The sequence below is a fragment of the Microchirus variegatus genome, assembly GCF_963457635.1.
Source record: "Microchirus variegatus genome assembly, chromosome: 8".
NCBI classification, from domain to species: domain Eukaryota; kingdom Metazoa; phylum Chordata; class Actinopteri; order Pleuronectiformes; family Soleidae; genus Microchirus; species Microchirus variegatus.
Window position 1 is genome coordinate 11349207 of NC_139809.1, and position 19096 is coordinate 11368302.

A 19096-nucleotide genomic window follows, 5' to 3' on the forward strand; every position below is an offset into this window, starting at 1 on the left:
CTGTGACAGATGTCTTCTCTGCCTCCTGTTCCCTTTTCAAAATATTCCTTTCTCTTTCCTTCCATCCATCGACCTCATCCATATGGTCTTCGTCAGACGAACTATCCATATCAGCCACAACTACTGGCCCAGGATCTCTACTTTGCACCATGGCAACAGCTGGGTTCATGTCCACTTCTGACCCCAGTGACTGGTATTCGCTTGTTTCCAAAGTCACGGGAACAATCAGCTCGTCTGGACTGTTATCAGCCACAGGAGTCGGGTCACATAGCGTGACAGGAAGCGTTGAAGTGCGACTCTCCTCCTCAAGTGTAGTTTTAAGCAGCCGTGGCTCGCTCTCATGCTCCTCAGTCCGACAGTTGGAGTCGTCTGACACGTCCATGGTACCTTCACTTCCCTCCGTCTTTTCCAGACTTTCACGTCTCTGCTCTCCTTCCTCACCCCCAACAGTTGGACGTTCAACATGTAGACTTCCATCTCCACTCTGCAACTCCTTCTTTTGAAGCTGTGAACTTAAAAGTGGACTTGCGCTCTCTGTCAGACAAAGAAATGCATCTTGGTCATTGTCCTTTGGATCTTGCCCTGTGTCCATAACAGGACAAGGCAGTTGGCTTACTGTCAGCATGTGAGGCTGGCTGTCCGTGCATGCTGTGACGCTTTCATTTGCTTCTGGCACGGGCTTCGTATAAAATCCGCCAGTTTCTTCATCCAGCACTGAACATAAAGAGAGATTGTTTTGTGCAGTTGCAGTGCTCATTTCTTTCGGCAGCTCTGGGAAGCTCGGAGTGTTTGAGAGGCCGACATCTGCCTGTTCTCTGTGACAAAGCTGTGCTGCTCGCAGATTTTCTGTCTCGGTTTCATTACCTAACTCTACAGAATTGGACTCATCCTTCAATGTGTCAGTCGGTGACACAGCTGGCAGTTTGTCTTTGTTCGTCAGCTGTGTAGACTGAGTGATGCTCGATAAATGCTCTGTCAGATGCCTACAAGTATCTGTGGAAATCTTAGCATCTTGGGCTAAGGGTGAATCACTTCTGACGTCTTTGCTTGCCGACTGCTGGTTGAGCTCTATGCTCACCATGGCTGACGCTATTGCTACGGTTACAACTGCTACTGCCGTCGCAACCAGATTTCTATCGTGGTTTAACGTTTTTTCTACGTCTAAGGAAGGAAAGTGCTCCTCCTCCTCCACCATTTTCCCTTGGACTATGGAAGATGACTCATTGCCATGCACTATTTCGCAATCATTTTCTTCACTCTTCCTTTTCCAAACTGTATTCTTACCCTCTTCCACCCCACCCAACAACAGCCCGTGTCTGTTTTCCTCCTCGCACTGCTGATCTGTCAGCATCCCATTATGCATTAAATAGCCCCTTGCCGTTGCCTCAGTCCTTCCTTCCTGTATTTGAAGTGCTGTACCTTCACATGGCAGACTCGCAGTTTCTGATTCCACAGACATTTGTTTTGGTTTGTTGAAGTCCAAAGATTGTACATTCTGTTCAGAGGATACCACAAGACACAAAAGTTCTTTGGTTTCTTTGGAATCTGAAAAAAGTTCCTCAGGATACTTGGATTCCAACAAACCAGTCTGATTCACAGATGCTTTATCAACAATTGACAGCTCCCCACTTCCTCCATTAGCCATTGTTTGTGGGACCAGAGTGGCAGCCATCTTTGATTGCAGCTGTGAAGGGTCAAACACTTCCTTTCCGAATAATTGCATAGTCATAATATCCTCACCATCTACCTTTATGATGTCCATTTTGTCATGGCCTGAGGCAGTGGCAGCAGAATCTGGGTTAAATCCATCTTGTCCACAAACTGTGGTGTCCTCCTCTTCAGACGAGTCGTTCGTCTTCAATGTCTGTGACGATGTGATCTCAATCAGGTCTCTTCTTCCGTGGTCTATGTGGAGTGTGTGAGAGTGTGGAGGGTCACACACGGGTCCTGCAGTGTCCCTGGTGTCCTCTGTCTGCCTGGGGAGCTGCATTAAGTCTTCCAACTCGTCCTCTCTGCTAGCTGGTTCAGGGGCAGCTATAAACTGGATATGCGACCTTAACGTGTGATCCTTGGCTTCAGACTCCAACTGCAGACTCAAACTTGTTGCTTGTTCTCTCTGTGACTCACTCTGACTCTTAGACTCAACACTGGAGCTAGAGCTAAGCTTAGGCTTACCGCTGCCTCTCCTCCCTTTCTTCTGTCTCCTCTTTTTCCGTCCCTTCCCTCCTTTCTCTTCACTCTTTGGCTTCTCTTCGTCTCGCTCTTCGATGTCTGTTGTTTCACTGCTCTTTCTGCTGCAAGTGGTCTCTGTTTTACTGACCTCCTCTTTGCCGCCCTCCACTCCTTCCTCCTTCCAATCTGGCCCTACTTCCTTCTCTGGCTGTGATGCATGTACTTCCCGTCTTTGTGCGGCAGGCCCATGTGATGGTGCTGGCTGTGCTCCAACAGCATGTGGCTGACTAAGTGCTGTACACAGCTGACAAGAACGAAGACCATGTTCTAACAGCTGTGGAGAAGTCAGACCACAAGCGTGTGGTGTATTCAGATCACACTCTGCCACTTTTATCTGCTCGTGTTCCTCCTCCTCCATTTTGTCACTGTAGTACCATATTGATCGGGAGTTCACTTCCTTTCCGTTGGAGTCTTCACTGGCACCCAGTTCCAGATTTCCACTCTGAAACCAAACAGTTTTTGCTAATCCTTCTCGTCCATGTGAAGGCGATCCCTCTTGGCTTCCAGTCCAGGCTCCATCCTGCCACAGGAGCTTGTCTTTTTTTTCCGTGTCTGGGCACCTGGGGCTGGTTCTCCAGCTGAAGACATCTTGGTTTGGCTCCTCTCGGTCCGTCTGCGTTTCCTGGGAACTTTGAGATTGTTCCTGACCCATGGTAACTGAAAGAGGAAGGGATTAAATTAAGGTCTACCAATAAAATATGAAGTTTAGTCTATTACAGCTCAGCTGCTCTTCTCATAGTTCTGAACAGTTACTCACCAAAACCTTTACATACAAGACTGGTACAAAAAAAGCAGGTTGTACATAAATAATAACAACTAATGACAATTATAATAATCCCCACTGCATAGAAAGTGTATTAACTCAGTTAGAGTAAGATGCATCATAGCTGACACAGAGACTTCACTTTCATGGCATCATTTTCAGCAGTTTCAGAGAAATGGCAGAGACCAGCTGTGAACACAGTGGAGCACTTGGCAACTACGGAGGCATTTACAGGTAATTCATGTGCACAAGGTTTGGGTGACATCAGAGCGACGAGTCAGTGCCGATGTCACTCAGACATGGAGGCTTGCTCTCAATGAAAACATGAAATAACAGATTATAGCCTCATAATCAAAGGCTCACCTAATAAAATAATTTTGCACCTTTATCTCAACTCAAAATAAGTTATTTTTACACCACGGCACACAGGACTCGTTGATCCAATGCAGCTCCAAACAATGAGCTTTAATGTTTTACCTTTGTTTTTGGATTAAGCCAAGTGACACCAAACAAGGCAGAAGTAGGCCAGCAGCTACTATGACCCTGTGAGCTAAAAACACCGATATTCTCTATGGATTTTGGTGGGCATGAATTGGCATTTTATTAAGTTTCCAGTCAGAAAAGGCTGTCTAACTGCAAGATTTTATTAGGTGTGCCTTTTGTGAAGTAGTGTAAAATCTGTATACTTTTGTTTCCCATTAGCCACCATGTTAGCATGACAGCTAGCCTCCATGTCCGTGGCTGTCAGCACTGCTTAAAAAAAATAAAGAAAAATACCTGAACTATCTGTTCAATGTAGAACAATTTGCCCCCTAAGTGAATTTTTGAGCACACTGAAAAACTCACCTATTGCGTGGTGAGGTAAACAGAATTCCACAGGTGAGGTAAACGGTTCTCGTCTCGCTGGGGGATTCGCTGTCACCGTTTTTCTTTCTGTTGCCTGTCCACAAATCAGGACATCTACTTCCCACTCCTCTCTTTCCTGTTTTTCAGCAATGGAGGTGGTAGGCAAGGCAACTACCTGCTTGCCTATATGTGTCCCAACTTCACCAGGTGGAGACACAGGCTTTATGGGTAATGGAGTCTCTTCTGCTCTGGAACTTTGCTGAGTATTTTTATCTCCTCCGTCACCAACCAGAGCAAATGTCTCTGCTGGTGCTTCTCTCTCTGGTCCACTTCCTGTTGTCTTGGTTTCCCCCTGCGCAGTTCCTCTACCAGTCTTTGCGGTGTTTCTTTTTCCTGCAGATTCCGTTGCACGTCTTGTGGTTTTTGCATTTCTTTTTTTGTTTTTCCTGTTCTGGGCAGCAGTAGGGTTGACAGCTGTTGCACCCGTCCGTCCTCCCCTAGCTTCCTGACTCTGACAAAGAGGAGCACTCGCACAGGAAGCACGAGTGACAACAGCGGGGTCCTCCCCTTGTGTTCGGTCCTCCAATGACAGAGGACTTCCCTGTACTTCTGTTGTTGTGGTGACCAAAGCTAAGCCTGCATCCTGTCTGCTCTCTTGTTGTTCGTTCGAGCAGAGCTGCAGCGCACAGGCGGGACTCGCGTCCCTGACACCAGCATAATTGGACTTTCCCTGAAACAAATAAGACAAATGAAACGTAAGTGATCACAACATAAATAGCCTCACTCGCCGTGAACAGCACTACATGAAAGCTTGTGTGAAAGCTGTCAAACACTGTCACATGTGGAGGACTTCAACAAAACAAATAATAAAAAAAAAACAACAACAAAACAATTACAGACAGATTTAAAGATCCAATAACATGCTACTTTTGGATGGAAACTTAGCGGCCTCCTAATACTATATCTGAAGACTCTTTCCCGAAATTCAGCCTTGGTGCAGAATTACAGCCACTAAGTTTCCTAAAACGAGTCATTTCTGTCTGTAGCTTTAAAAATGCTAATGAGGGGGGGAGTGATAGGTCAAGCAGGAGGGTGGGGGTGTGGCCTTGACCGGCTAGCAGCCTGGGCAGGCACAGCAGAGAAAGGGGAGGTAACCTTTCCCCGTATGATGAAATAAAGGGAAGATTCCAGATTGGCCTCACAGCTTTCATTTTGTCAAAGGTGGAGCAGGATAGCCATGGGTTGCTTTGCACATATCGCCATTTCCACCGGCTCGACTCGCTGGTCTATTTTGCGTTTCCAGTATAGCGAGGCGAGGCGAGCTGGGACCATAGGTGGAAAAGGGGCTTTAGTTTTCATTTGAAACCAGTGCTCCCTAATAAAAATGATCTGTGTCCAGACTAGCCTTTTTGACTTTGTATCAGAGGTAATCGGCATCCATGCAAATGCATATCACTATACCATTCAGTTAAAGGGAGTACACACATTTTCTCTTCACCAGTTGTTTGCTTAGTTTCAGAAAGTACTTCTGAGAAATCTGAGCAAGACCAATGTCAATGTCAAGGCAAGGTGAAACTGAAATATCAGTTGACAGGCAACTGATAATAACCATTCTGGAAAGCAATGCAGTAACTGCATCACTCTCTTTAAAAAGGTCTGCGTTTCTGCCCGTCAAGACTAAAAAGCAGCCAGCGGAGTTTTTCGGAAACACCAATGATCCAGAACAGATATGATGGGTTTTTGGGGGGAAAAAAAATGAGGACGAGGGTCACACAAAAACAAAAACATTGCACCAGGAGGAGCCAAATCACATGTAAGAAATGGCACAGACAATGAAACGGGGAATGCACAAAACCAGACTAAGTTTTCTCTTGTCTCCAGATCGACTGCTAAACTTTTCCTGCATAAGTGCCATCTATAATCTCTTCCATGTCATTTGATACTATATCGCTCTTTTTCCTTCTTCTGTACTCTGCTGTTCAGATATTTGCAGTGTTCCACTGAGCAGTTCTGCTAATGGGCAGCAATTGCAGATTAGAATTTCAATTCTGTGGAAAGAAGATCAGCGTCTGTATAAGTGTTGAGAGGGCATTGAGGAGCCTAGAAACTTCAACAACAACAACAACATCCAATAGTGAAATATCATTCTTCATTGAATGAAGATATAAAGTTTGATAAAATAGCTTTATAGGGAAATGAAAATGCCCCATAATCTTGCTTTTTAGAGGAGAAAGTATGTTTTGTTAATTGACAGAGAGATTTTTTTTAATGAAAACCAGTTCCGTGGTATCTGTCTCTTGTTTTGTTCAGACACTAAACGCTCGGTGAACATGCGTCGATGAAAGGATTACCTGTGTTCACAGAGTGAGGGAAGGTTACAGGTCTGAGTGATTCTGTAGTTTCAGGGCCTGAGGCCTGGGGTGTTTAGCTATATTCCCTTTGTTTTGAGACAATACTGCAGTGATTAAGCTTATAGTTTGAGGCAAATTATTTATAGATTAAATCTATGTATTATAGATGCTGAATTAGTGCATTTTTGTTGTTACTAGTTAAGCTATTCCTCAATATTTTAAATTATAAGACCTTTTTGTCTTTATTGCGATCATACCTAGAAAAAAATCATCCATTCCTCCTCTATCTGCCCATCTGTAAACACCACAATAAGTGGTTTAAATGGCTCTTGGATTCTAGAAGTTCATCCGTTCACGTTATTCACATTATTTCAATTTATTCTATTCATCACAGCCTTTTACAAAGTCACTGGATGATCATTCCCAACAACGCGCTATTAAGCTGCTGCCAGTTCACCTTTGTGTCTCTGTGTACCTGAATCAGTCTCCTCAGTTCCTCCACCTCGTCCTGTAAGCGGTGGTCTTCCCTGCTGTCTGCTCCCCCCTCTCTCTGCCGCTGGCCGAGTAGTGTTAGGGTGTAGGTGCCGAGGTCTGCGTGTCGCTGAAACACTTTGCCTTCTTGGTAAAATTGCAGCTGCTCCTTTGGTTTCAGTTGGATATCTCCAGTCGCTTCATGCCTGCAATGACAACGAAGAAAACAGCATGTTTTTTTTAAAAAAGGACATGAATTATCAAACGCAGGTGTCCCTGTAATGTACTGTCTTGTTGGTTTTGCACCATAGGCAGTTGTTGCCAATAGTGAACTTTGCCCCAAAGGCAACAGCCAAGAGGACATCTCTTCCTCTGGCCTGGACTGTGATTGGTCAACATTTTCCAACACGGGCCAAGGCTGGAAAAGGAAGCCAGAGTAGTGCTGGGCGGTATACCGGTTTATATTTTCGTCATGATATGAATTTTTAATATACCGGCATACCGGTGTATTTGATTACACAAAGTTCGGAACGCTGCGCCGAGTGACAGTTTCAGACGGAGACCTTTTCAATGTTGTGCATCTAAACATGCATGGTGAGACTGCGAGGTTTGAGGTTTAAAGCACTCTGGTGTTATGTGAAGGTGAAGATGGATAGGATAGACATGGGAAGTTCCCGAAATCAAAGCTGCAGAACTAGTAGAACATGCTGACACAGAAGAACTTGTGCCAAAAAAAAAGAGCCGTGTCTGTTGTTTGAAAGTTTTTTGGTTTAGAAAAAAAAAAAAAAAAAAAAAAAAAATCAGACGTCAACGAAACAACCATCTTATGCAAGTGTTGTCTGGCTAAAGTTGTCAACACGGGCAATTTGCTCCACCACCTTAGCCGTAAGCATGTCTTGGAATAACAAGAATGCATGAAGTTAAGGTTGGCACCCTCCACATCAGCAGGTAACACTGGGAAAGCAAAAGAAAAGTCGAGCCAAAGCATCATTTTCTGGGGCCATGCGATTTATTCTACAGTATTCATGACAGTAAAATAGACCCTCCTTAAGTTAATCTACTGCAGTAATTCTGTTCTCAACCAGTAGAAAATACCGTCATATACCTTGAAACCATATTTTGAAGAATTTTGAAAAATACCATGATATATTTTTTTGGTCATACCGCCCAGCACTAAGCCAGAGGTGTAAGATCACTTGATTAACAATACGATCAATAACACAAAAATATCCTTCCTGTCCCAGTGTTTCTTTGTGCTTCCACACTTGCACTTGCCAATATGACCAACAGAGGCCGCCAGAGGCTTGTTGCATGAATGGAGTGAAGTCTGCCATCTCTGATTGCCTTGTTTTAGGTGGATTTTCTGTAGATGGAGTATATAGTAATAATTACACAGCAGCTCTTCACGACAAACTACAGCATCTCTATTAACCTGTACAATAGCGATGATTCACATATTTTATAGTCTCCTTAAGAGTCGGCTAAAGTCACATTTTGAAAATAAAAGACAAATAAAGAGGAGAACCGCTACTATCCTTCAGCACATGAAAGGCGTTGTCCAAGTTTTCAGTGTGCTTGTAGGACGTAACATTTTGTGTACCCCCAGCCTGCAGCACCCCCTGTGCCGAGAACCAGCATGAGACGATTAGGAAGTCACGTAACTCAGGCTCATTCTCAAATCATGGTCTATGTGCGTTGACAATGTATCGGGATCTCGTGCCCGCTTCAAAAAAATATGAACTCTAGCTCTCATTGACAATGCCAAGTACTCACTGTGTGAACAGCTCGACCAAATGCTTATGTCCTCTGCTCTCTGCTACATCTGCTGCAGTTTGTCCCTGAGCATTGGTCCTCCTCAGAGCCTCCAAGCTTCCATCTTGCTGCAGCAGAAACATTGCCACCATCCTTAGTCCATGACTGGCAGCCAAGTGCAGAAGGGTGGAGAGATGGTGGCCCTGTTGCACACCTTAAAACAAAGAAGCATGAGAGGGTGAGAGGATGGACTGAGCTGACAAGACTGAAGAATATATGTAGTGGCCGACGATGACAGCTAGCTTGTAACATTCACTTGTACTGCAAATTAATATTTATGAATGAATATAATGCCCACTCACCACTGCATGTGTCCAGCAGGATGGACAAGGGTTCCTTTTGTGTCTCAGAGCTGCATCCGCGAGTGTCACCGTGCGTATGTGCGTCTGTTGCTGCGATGGCGTGCGTCTGGTGATTCATGCAACTCCCCACATCCATTTGTGTGTTTGTGCGTTCAGGCCTGTGGTGGGGTAGGCTGAGGTGTTTGAGGGCCAGGGCCAGGCTTTCATCCAACTTCTTACACTCTTTCAAAGGAATCTGATACGACACACACACACAATACATGCATAATTGTGGTATAGAGGCTCCATTAGCTGACATCACACCCAATCCCATCATGTAACAACCGAAAACCAAAACAGTGCCATTTCGGCAGGAGGAGGCACTGATCACATCCACAGGCATTTCGAACCGGCCGCATATACAGTATATGTCAGGCAACTTAGTCTATTCAATGGCTGTTTTCATGGAAAGTGAAGACGAAACAGTCAGGAAAAGATTACACAGGTGAGTGTAGAAGATGGAGTCCTGTGGACACTAAGGCCATATTTGAAGAGTCAGATATTGAATCAGGACACTGAAGTTGGCATACTAATTTCGCTGTTTACCAGGTTGATAATTAAGATAAGAGAATATTTTATTGCCCCTTAGCACAGAAACTCATTATGATATTCATAAAACATAGGGGCATAAGTTAAGTTTTCCTTAGGTTTCCCCTTAACTGCCAAATGGGAAGCTGTGAATCTGGATGTCAGCGTCGTTACAAACGTCTTTGCTAATTAACTTAAAGGAGACATATTATGTCCTATTTCTACAAGTTAACCTAGTTCCCTGGTGTCCTAATGAACATGTCTGTGACATGCTTTGGTCAAAATACCAAAAGGATGAAGCACCATAGCAGTTCATTCACCCTGCAAAACAGCCCTGTTCATGAAGGCTCGGTTTTGAGTGCCTGTCTCTTTAAATGCAAATGAGACACAGGAATCTATCTCAGCGTCACTGAGGCTCCAGCAGCTAACAGCAGTTAGCATTTGGAAAAGACATAATTTGACGACTCTAGCCAGCACATTGCCGTCATATATAAAAGCTATCCACTGGACACGTAAATCCTCTGAGGCTGGAAGTTTATGAAGAACTCTGTGCTGCACTGTGCAGCCAAGAATACAACACTTCGCAGACTTCCGCTCAACAATTCCAGGAATGTCTCATTGTGGCGTCACAATTAGGGATGCACCGATTAATCGGCCAGTGATCGGAATCGGCCGATTTTCACGTGATCGGCCAAAATCGGTGACCGGCCAATCAGTCAGAATATTCCGATTTTAATAAGCCGGTCAAATGCACCCGCATCGCGCAGCATCAGCAACACACGTGCACACGACTACACGCACATGTAGTAGAGTGTAGGGCTGGGCGGTATACCGGTTTACACCTAATACTGTTTTTTTTCCGTTATGATATGAATTTCCAATATACGGCCATACCGGTGTATTTGATTACACAACATCCGCGCAGCGGCGCTGCTGTCTGCTTTGCGAGTGAGCGCTCTGCATGTAAACTTTTATTAATGTTTATATATTTTTTTCAAATCAATGAATGAGGCCTGTCGTATTTGGGACAAGAGTCAGGACCTTAAATCACTTGCAGAAAACTTTTGATCAGCACTCAGCATTTGTTGTTTTGTTTTTTTCACACTTTGGCGACTGGTAGGGCCTCCAAAGTCCAGAATATAAGTATTAAAATGATTAAAACGTTGATTTTGCATAATATGTCCCCTTGCTTGTGGGACAATGGAGATCTCTCATGACCCCTCCCACTTACCTGCTGATCATCCAATAGCAATGCTTCCTGAGGAGACGTGCTGTCAAGCAGGAAGCTGGCCATGTCGAGGGCCAAGTCCTACACACAATACACACATATATTTATTCAGAAAAAGCGCAGTGCGAATAAAGCTCAGCTGGAAATGCATAAGAAGAGCGTACTGTAACGGAAAAATGCTTTTCTCGGAAGCTAGTTTCGGAATATTTTGTCTAATAGCAATATCAGCACGCAGGACAGCGCTCAGAGTGAGACCTGGTGATAATTGTAGTTCTTTAATAAGATAGATAAAGTCATAACATATACATTTAGGCCGGTTGGGTCAGGTGTGGCTGTGGACGAGGTTTACAAAATTTGTATAGCCATCCAAACTAATGAATACCTAAAGAAATGATCCGATAATGATTGATAATCATGAGTAAACACTCTTTGTTCCCAGGAGACAACAAAATAACAGGCGTGTGATGCTGAAAAATACGCTCATGTCATCATCTCTGGTTGGCTCAGTGTCAATGAGGCAGACCTGTAACAGCGTGTGACGTTACCTGAATAAAGCAGAAGGTCTCATGCGAGTGTGTGTCCACAGGTCGACCTGGCCGAGCCCAGCATAATGTCACCAAAACCTGCTCACACACATTATGGGCTACACACACACACAGAGAGAGGACATGTGTGTAATTTCCCACACATAAAACAAGTCATTCATCATCATTGACACTAACCCTGACACAAAAGGCAGAATACAAGTATAACGAACATTCTAGTTTGTCCTCATAATATGCCAAATCCACTTGGTGCAAACATGTACACACCCTGATCCCTTTATTAGGTACAGGTGCACGAAAATCCCAGTAGATCGGCAGTTTCTGAAAGACACAGACCAGCCATCTGCCACTAACAACACTGGAGTCACCTCAGGTCATCATGAATGTGTCAACATGCTTAAACTCTGTCATCTGACTGGATGAAATGGCTGGTCAGTGCAGGTTAGAATTAGGTTCAAATTATGTCGAACGTCAATGAGCGTCCGCACAACCCCACTAAAATGAGTGTGTGTGTGTTTGTATTACCTGGACACACAGCCTGGAGAGTGACACGGCTGACGCGCAGGGTGCTGGTGACATGTCTCTGGGTGGATCCTGAGAATAAAAGATAAAACTCCACCTCCTCCTCAGGCTCTTTTCCCTCAGCGTGAGACAAGTCGTCATTGTTGAGCTGAACAGTTAACACGCACTCTCCCTGGAAGAAGACACAGATTTATACAAACCAAAGACTTTGAGATTGCTGTCACAAAGGAGCAAAGACACCTGAAAATGTTTGCATAATTTATATTTGGGGGGAAAAAGCAATGAAGCAATTATCAAAGTAGGGGTCAAGATTTAATAGTTTAGCGAGTTCTGCTCAACCACGTCCTGATTCTGGGTGACAGGCAAAAAAAGTGTAGTGAAATAGGCACAACCTGCAATGAACCTGCAGCAGTACTATTCACCATCATGATACTTACATAGAGCGGAGCCTGTTGGGGATTCAGTTTCATGGTGCTGGACTGTAGGAGAACACACACAGAAGGGGACAGAGATGTGATTTACATTCTATTACAAACACAGTCGACTACACATCCCATCAAGAGCTCAAAACAACTCCAATTGAGTACAATTCATGTCATGTGTTTGAAAAAGAAAAAGAAAAAATCATCATATGTGTGCCAAAGTGAAGATGAAATCTGATCAAATTAAAATCTACAAAACAGTTCACATATGGAAGGAATTTAACATAAGTGGATGTCAAAGATGATGTATTGTACCATGCCCTGTTATATAAAACACAAAGAGCCACATAGCACTTTTCTATCTTATATTTGTATATCTTAAGAACATCTTTGCCACTTATGACGAAAGCCTTGTAAACTGCTCACTCTACACACACCAAAGTCAAAAATAACTTGCTGTCAACTGTTATAATCATCAGTTTTAAATGATTTAAATCGGTCAGTTTACTTTTGGCAGGCCTGTACTATATCATGACTAAATCTGACAAAGCATTTATAGAATAACTTTTATTATGTGTAGCATTACATTCTAAGGGAAACCACTGCATGCAACATCATTTTAAATCACTTGGTGTGTGTGTGGCTTCCCTCTATCATGTGATTCATGAACACACACACACACACACACACACACACACACACACACACACACACACACACAACACAGTCATGTAATATTTCTCACCTCTGTGAGCAAACTAAAGAAACTCAACAAGAGAGAAATGAAGGTAATGGATACTGGGGAACCAAATGATATGCTCTGTGTTCTCTATACAAAATGAGCCCTAAGCCTAATGAATATATATCAATATATATACACACACACACACAAATATATATATATATATATATATGTATATATATGTACACACACACACATATATATTTATATATATGTAAGCTAGCATAAAGGCTAGCTCAATGTAATCTCCCTTACCATTATGCACAGTGTAATGCGTATACCATGTGTGCACACAGTCACAGGCATCAAAAAAGACAAATGCATGGACCCATGACGACAGCAAGCTCACCAGCAGCTGTGCCTTTTATCATTACTTTTGGTTGTAACGCCTTTGTGCAGAGTGCGAATGAGCATGCAGCCACATGCAAGGTATGCAGCACCAGGATAAATGATGCCAGTTCAACAACGCACCAACACAGACACTGCAGGTCAGTCCCTCACTAATGTGGAAGAAACAAACTTAGCATGAGAATTGCAATATCATGGTTGAATAACCCGGAGAAACTTCAAGACGTCAGTCTTTTAAACACTAAGAAAAAAACAAAAATGCATGATGAGGTTGGGCTGTACAACCAGTTAGTAACACTAGCGCGACACAACTCACCTCGGCACGGCACGGTTATGTTGCTTTCCCATGCGCGATAGTACATGGTACCTGGTACTTTTTTGAAGTACCTGCTCTGGCGAGGTTCCAAGAGAGCTGAGGCGATACTATGCGTGACGTGTCGTCAGAGTGGCGTCATGGGAAGAGACGCAAGAATCGAGCCGAACAACGCCGAACTGTAGATGAATTAAAAAGTACTACATTGTCATGGAAAAACATACCAAACCGCGTAGAGTCGAGCCGAACCGAGGCGGTACTATATCGCGGAAAAACGCCCTAACACAAAAATGTTGCAAAACGTAAACAAATTTAGTTGAACAGACACGTTCAACATACAATGATTAATCCTAGATGTTGTAGATGATGAGCAATGTCCTAAATGTTCCATCGTCAATAACATGAATTCAAATCAAACCAACTGACTCTGCCCAGTTACTGGAAGAACAGGCCATGCGATCAACTCTGTCTGTGTCTGTGTGTGCACAAATGTGGCTAAGCAGGCTTTATGTATGACTCAGAGGTTGCATGTGTTCTGTCTTGGTTGAGCAGAAAGTGTGTGCATGGTATCTCGCTCTCCCATCTACAAATGTGATGCGGTGAAAGGAGCAGAGAAGGGGGGCTGTGCGCCCACAACCGTGCGGTAATTACACGTTACAGAACTAAATGCTGATTCTGACCGAACTTTTGCAGACAACTACAGCGAGAAACTGGAGACCAGCTCAGCTGGCCAAAAGTTATGTCTGGTATGGAAGGAATGAGCCTGAGAAGGGGTAGGAGACGGAGAGAGAGGAAGACAGACAGAGCGAGAGGAGGAGCAGAGGGAGCAGCAGCTGCTAATCCTGCTTTCAGCTGTGGTAAACAGCAGTCTTTGTACTCCGCTGCTAACAGAGCTGCAGTGTCACTCACTTCCACTGGCTGCACCCATGAAGTGGCAGCAGGCTCTGTTCTTATCACAACAAACCTCGGCATTTCCAGCTACTGCCACTGCTTTACATAGTTGCTGAGATTCAACAGCAGCCCTGGGAGAACAGAATCTGTTTGTACTGAAGTGAAAAAAAAAAAAAAAAAGTTGTTTGTTTGTTTTAGATAATTTGTCTTATCTAGTTGTGTGATTCTGTTCAATGGTTTCTAAAGGTTTTAATTCTTCTATATGTTGGTGCAAAGACTTGTCTACAAGGACAGGACAGGACTACCTGCTGCTAGGTTTTCATGTACATGTTTTGCACTGAGTGAACTTTAGATATCATGTATTTTCCTTGACTGATCTGATGGACTCTTTTTTTTTTAACAACTGTTCACACTACGACCCCATCCAGACCTGGTAATAAGGCTGCAATGATTATTTCATTTAGGGATGCACAATATTATAGCTATGATTTAGGTATTGGTAGATATTGGGTTTAAAATGTATTATCGGAGACTGACGAACAACACCAAGGTCTGCTGAAATGACTACTGACGACAACATTAGGGAAAATAGGCTTCTACCTTCTTGACTAGACAATGCCGTCACCCCCTCTACAAGTATAATTTTTTTTTTACATTTCTTTATTTTGCTCAATGAAGAAAATGTTGCGCCATGTTTGAGCATGACAAATATTAGGTTAATAGATACATATATATACACACATACATGTGTATATATTTACACATATATACACATATAAACATATCGGCCTAAGCACTCCTGATATATTGGCATCTTAGATATAGGCAAAAAGTCCAATATAGCGCATCCCTAACTCAAATAATCGATCACTAAATTAATTGGTTAATCGGTTCGAGTGTTTTTTTATTTTCATAACTTAAACAAACTTTCAGACTTTTTCAGCTTCTTAAATGTGAATATTTTGTAAGCACAAAATCATTTTGTGCTCATTCATCATGTTTGAGAATCACACATGAACATTTTCTTACATCTTGTGGACCAAACAAGTAATTAATCGAGAACACAATCAACAGATTACTCGATTATTGGAAAAATTGTATTGCGTACCATCCGGTGATCTGACCAATAATGCATGTCCCAAAGATCAATTGGAGAGCGTCTCCTCAGGTGGTGCCAGACTCACTGCGGTTTCACAGTATTTCCGTAATCATTACTGGTCACACGTTGATTTATTTGTAGCAACTGCCACAATATTAACAATGATTGACCTCTGCCAAGGAGGTATATGTTTTCGCCGGAGTTTGTTTGTTTGTCTGTCTGTCTGTTAGCAACATAACTCGAAAAGTCACGGACGGATTTGGATGACAGGAACAAGTGATTAAATTTTGGGCGTGATCCGTAGACGCTGCGCGCCGACAGGCTGTATTTTGTAGACACTGAGCTGCCTTTTGCGGAGGTCTACGCTCTCCGAGTGCTTTTCTAGTTGTTACATGAATTCTTTTCCTAAAAGGGAAAATCTTATTTCATTTAACAGCAACGCGAGTAATGCTTCGCCCCCGTCTCTCTCTCACTCACAGTGACACAACGCAATCGTCAATTCTTTTGAACTTTGGTCATCAAGAAGATCCTTTTGGCAGAATAATGCACACTCTGTTGCTACTCCAGAGAGCATCAAGCTCAGCTAAGCTTCCTGTTCTTTTAAAGAGTTATTTCGATTAAGGAAATCTGGAAACATGACAATGTTTGATTTAAAGTAATCAGTCTTGTCAGGATTTGTTTGACCTATTTTTTAAAGATTTTATATATGACCATATGACCATACGACTCTCTATTCAAAATGTATCTTCCCTGTCTAGGATGAAGGTATAATATAAGGTATATAACCGTTTAACCCTATTTGTTGTTGTTGTTGTTTTTTAATGCACATACTGATGTTTGCGAGAATAAAATCATGTTTTAATGAGTCTGACTGTACACCTAAGTGTGTTTGTGTGTTTGCAAGCGTGACAGATAGAGCGGGCGGGGGGCAAGACAAAAGTCAGGAGAAGCTGATGGAAGCAAAGCACTACTCATGTGACACAAGATAAGATTTTCACTAAGTACTGACTGCATTTAGACCTGAGCTTAAGACCTTTGCAAATCAATGACATGAATCAGTGACACAAATTCTAAATCACTCCGGAGGAGAATTTTGATGAACCCTCACACATTATAAGGACCAGGTAAAAAAATGAATTGCCTTATGGGGAAAAAACAGTTTAGTTCGAATATGTATTCGATTATCTATCGTCCTGGTGCAATATGATAATTGACGCTGCAGGGACCCTGCACAGTTTAATCCCCATCCACATTCAACACATAGACTGTATGCACTTTGTTCTCCATGTTGTGAATTAATAGAGGCAGTTTGCACTTCTTGCATCGCTAAGATTGTTGAGCAACAGAATCGTATCATGATATTGTTCGCATCGCGGACATACTCAGTACTCTGTGATTCTCATCTCCTATACCTACGGTTATCTGTCTGTAACTGTTGATTATTTTATCAATTCATTGATTACTTGGTCCATCAATTGGCAGAAAGTGCTGATTAGTGTTTCCTGAACCTTGAAATTATGACATTCTCAAACCACTGTTGTTTGGTTCGTTCGCTCTGTGATTATATACAGCACACTATATATACTGTATAATGTCTTCTTCTCTGTTTTTGGTGCAGCGTTACAGCTCCACTTACAGGCCTGGCATATGTACTACAGCATTTTGAGTCGTTTGGGAGACATAAACAATGCCACATTTACGCACTCACTTACTCATCTTCTACCGCTTTATCCTCCACATGGGGGCCAATCCCAGCTGACATTGTAGGAAAAGCCTATATCTTTCACCCAATGTCACCCTGGACATGCATCCAATGGAAGCTGGTTGTGATATGCTTCCGTAGTGTCATGACGTAGCCAGCCTGTATGCATTCCAAGTGTGTGTATATATATATATATATATATATATATATATATATATATATTTATATATACATAATAATATATATTGTTTGTGCAATTTCCACATGGAAACTGAACGTAGTATTAAGCCTTAATTAAAAGCCTTTATTTACATGATACTATGACTTTTATCTCGTAGTATGATGACTTCATTCTCGTAATATTAAAACTTTAGTCTCATATTGCGACTTTATGCTCATAACATGACTTTTATTCTCATAATATTACTTTATTGTCATATTATGACTTTATTCTCGTAATATTATGAATTTATTCTTGTAAAATTCTGACTTTTATGCAAATATTAAGATTTTGTTCTTGTAAAATTATGACTTTTTAATATTACGACTTTATTTTCATAATATTATTATCGTAATATTAAGACTTCATTCTCACAATATTTGTACTTTATTCTCATGATATTGCGACTTTATTCTCGTAATATTAAGACTTTATTCTCATGATATTAAAACGTTATTCTCATATTATTAGGACTTTATTCTCGTAATATAAAGACTTTATTCTCATGATATGACTTTTTTTCTTGTAATAATACAACCTTTATCTCGTATTATCACGCCTTTCTTAATATTCCGACTTTATTCTCAGAATATATTACAACTTTATTCTCACAATATTATGATTTTATTCTCGTAATATTAAGACTTTATTATCTTATTATTAAAACTTTATTCTGATGATATTGTGACTTTATTCTTGTAATATTAAGACTTTATTCTCATGATATTACAACATTTATCTCGTAATGTCATGCCTTTTATTTAATATCACAACTTTATTCTCATAATATTAAAACTATTCTTACAACATTATGACTTTATTCTCGAATGATTAAAGCGGAACTAGACCGGAAGTTCCTATTAACGCTGTTTTTTTGGTGTGTATCTGCCTCATTACCTTGTTTATGAAGCCCTTAAAGGTGAAGTAAGTAGTTTATAGTGACATCTAGAGGAGAGGCTGAAATTTACAACAATGAACTGCTCCTCTGCTCACCCCTCCCTTCCCTGAGTGCTACGGTGTCGGCAGCTGGTCAAATGTTGTCCTCGTCGTCTTTCTCCGTGTTAGCAGATGATGTTCGTGAGGCAAGGGAGAGGGCGAGCTACCGCGGCCGTAGCAGACAAAGCGGGGAGAGTGGAGGCGGGACTTCCGCTACAAGTAAAGAGACGCTTGATTTGTTCTCTCGCGTTTGTCCTTACAGTCTCCGGTAGAAACATGGTGTCTCGCTGCGGCCATGTTATTTTACATGACTTTTTGAAACACTACGAAAATGAAACTAAAAATATTATACAGCGACTAGACAATGCAGGAGCACATAATATGTATAAAAGAGTGGATTTTGGGTCATATAAACCCATAAATACTACACAGTGTCCCTTTAAGTTTCGAAACAAACAGTTCAGCCATTGCTGAGAACGCTGTGTTTATTGTAATCTCGGGGCTCAGCGAGATCTCTGAAAATCCCGGAATAATTACGTAAACAGCGGTTCTCATGAACAGCAGATCGTCCTGCTCCGGGCACTAGTCCGGGCACATCCGGTTGCGTACATTGAACCGCAGAAGAAGAATAACGTCCATTGTGGAGGTGTTTCACGAGCGACAGTGTCTTCTGACTCTGGGTCTGACTCCAGGTCAAAGTCATAAAAGGGACTGAGCCGGGGAGTTGTGACAAAGCTATTTTTAAACACTGTTAAAACAATGTTTTGATAATGAGGAGCAGTGC

At 42.2% G+C, this 19096-nt stretch overlaps 2 protein-coding genes across 5 annotated transcripts in view; both read right to left on the reverse strand.

Annotated features, from left to right (window-relative positions):
• LOC310930442 (A-kinase anchoring protein 13) overlaps window positions 1–1247 on the reverse strand; it is a 29341-nt gene extending 28094 nt beyond the window's left edge. For all 4 annotated transcript variants that reach the window (XM_083893425.1, XM_083893423.1, XM_083893424.1 and 1 more), the window contains exon 1: window positions 1–1247. In XM_083893425.1, the coding sequence (XP_083749551.1) occupies window positions 1–1195 (1195 nt within the window). In that variant the 5' untranslated portion in view covers window positions 1196–1247.
• The window catches only part of LOC310930718 (uncharacterized protein), a gene marked incomplete at both ends in the record, with an annotated part of 27854 nt that continues 9964 nt past the window's right edge, over window positions 1207–19096 (reverse strand). Inside the window, 10 exons of the mRNA XM_083893760.1 lie at window positions 1207–1233; window positions 1295–2889; window positions 3842–4571; window positions 6668–6869; window positions 8437–8629; window positions 8778–9012; window positions 10576–10653; window positions 11118–11215; window positions 11643–11811; window positions 12077–12118. Of these exons, the coding sequence (XP_083749886.1) occupies window positions 1207–1233; window positions 1295–2889; window positions 3842–4571; window positions 6668–6869; window positions 8437–8629; window positions 8778–9012; window positions 10576–10653; window positions 11118–11215; window positions 11643–11811; window positions 12077–12118 (3369 nt within the window). The remainder of the gene's footprint in view (window positions 1234–1294; window positions 2890–3841; window positions 4572–6667; window positions 6870–8436; window positions 8630–8777; window positions 9013–10575; window positions 10654–11117; window positions 11216–11642; window positions 11812–12076; window positions 12119–19096) is intronic.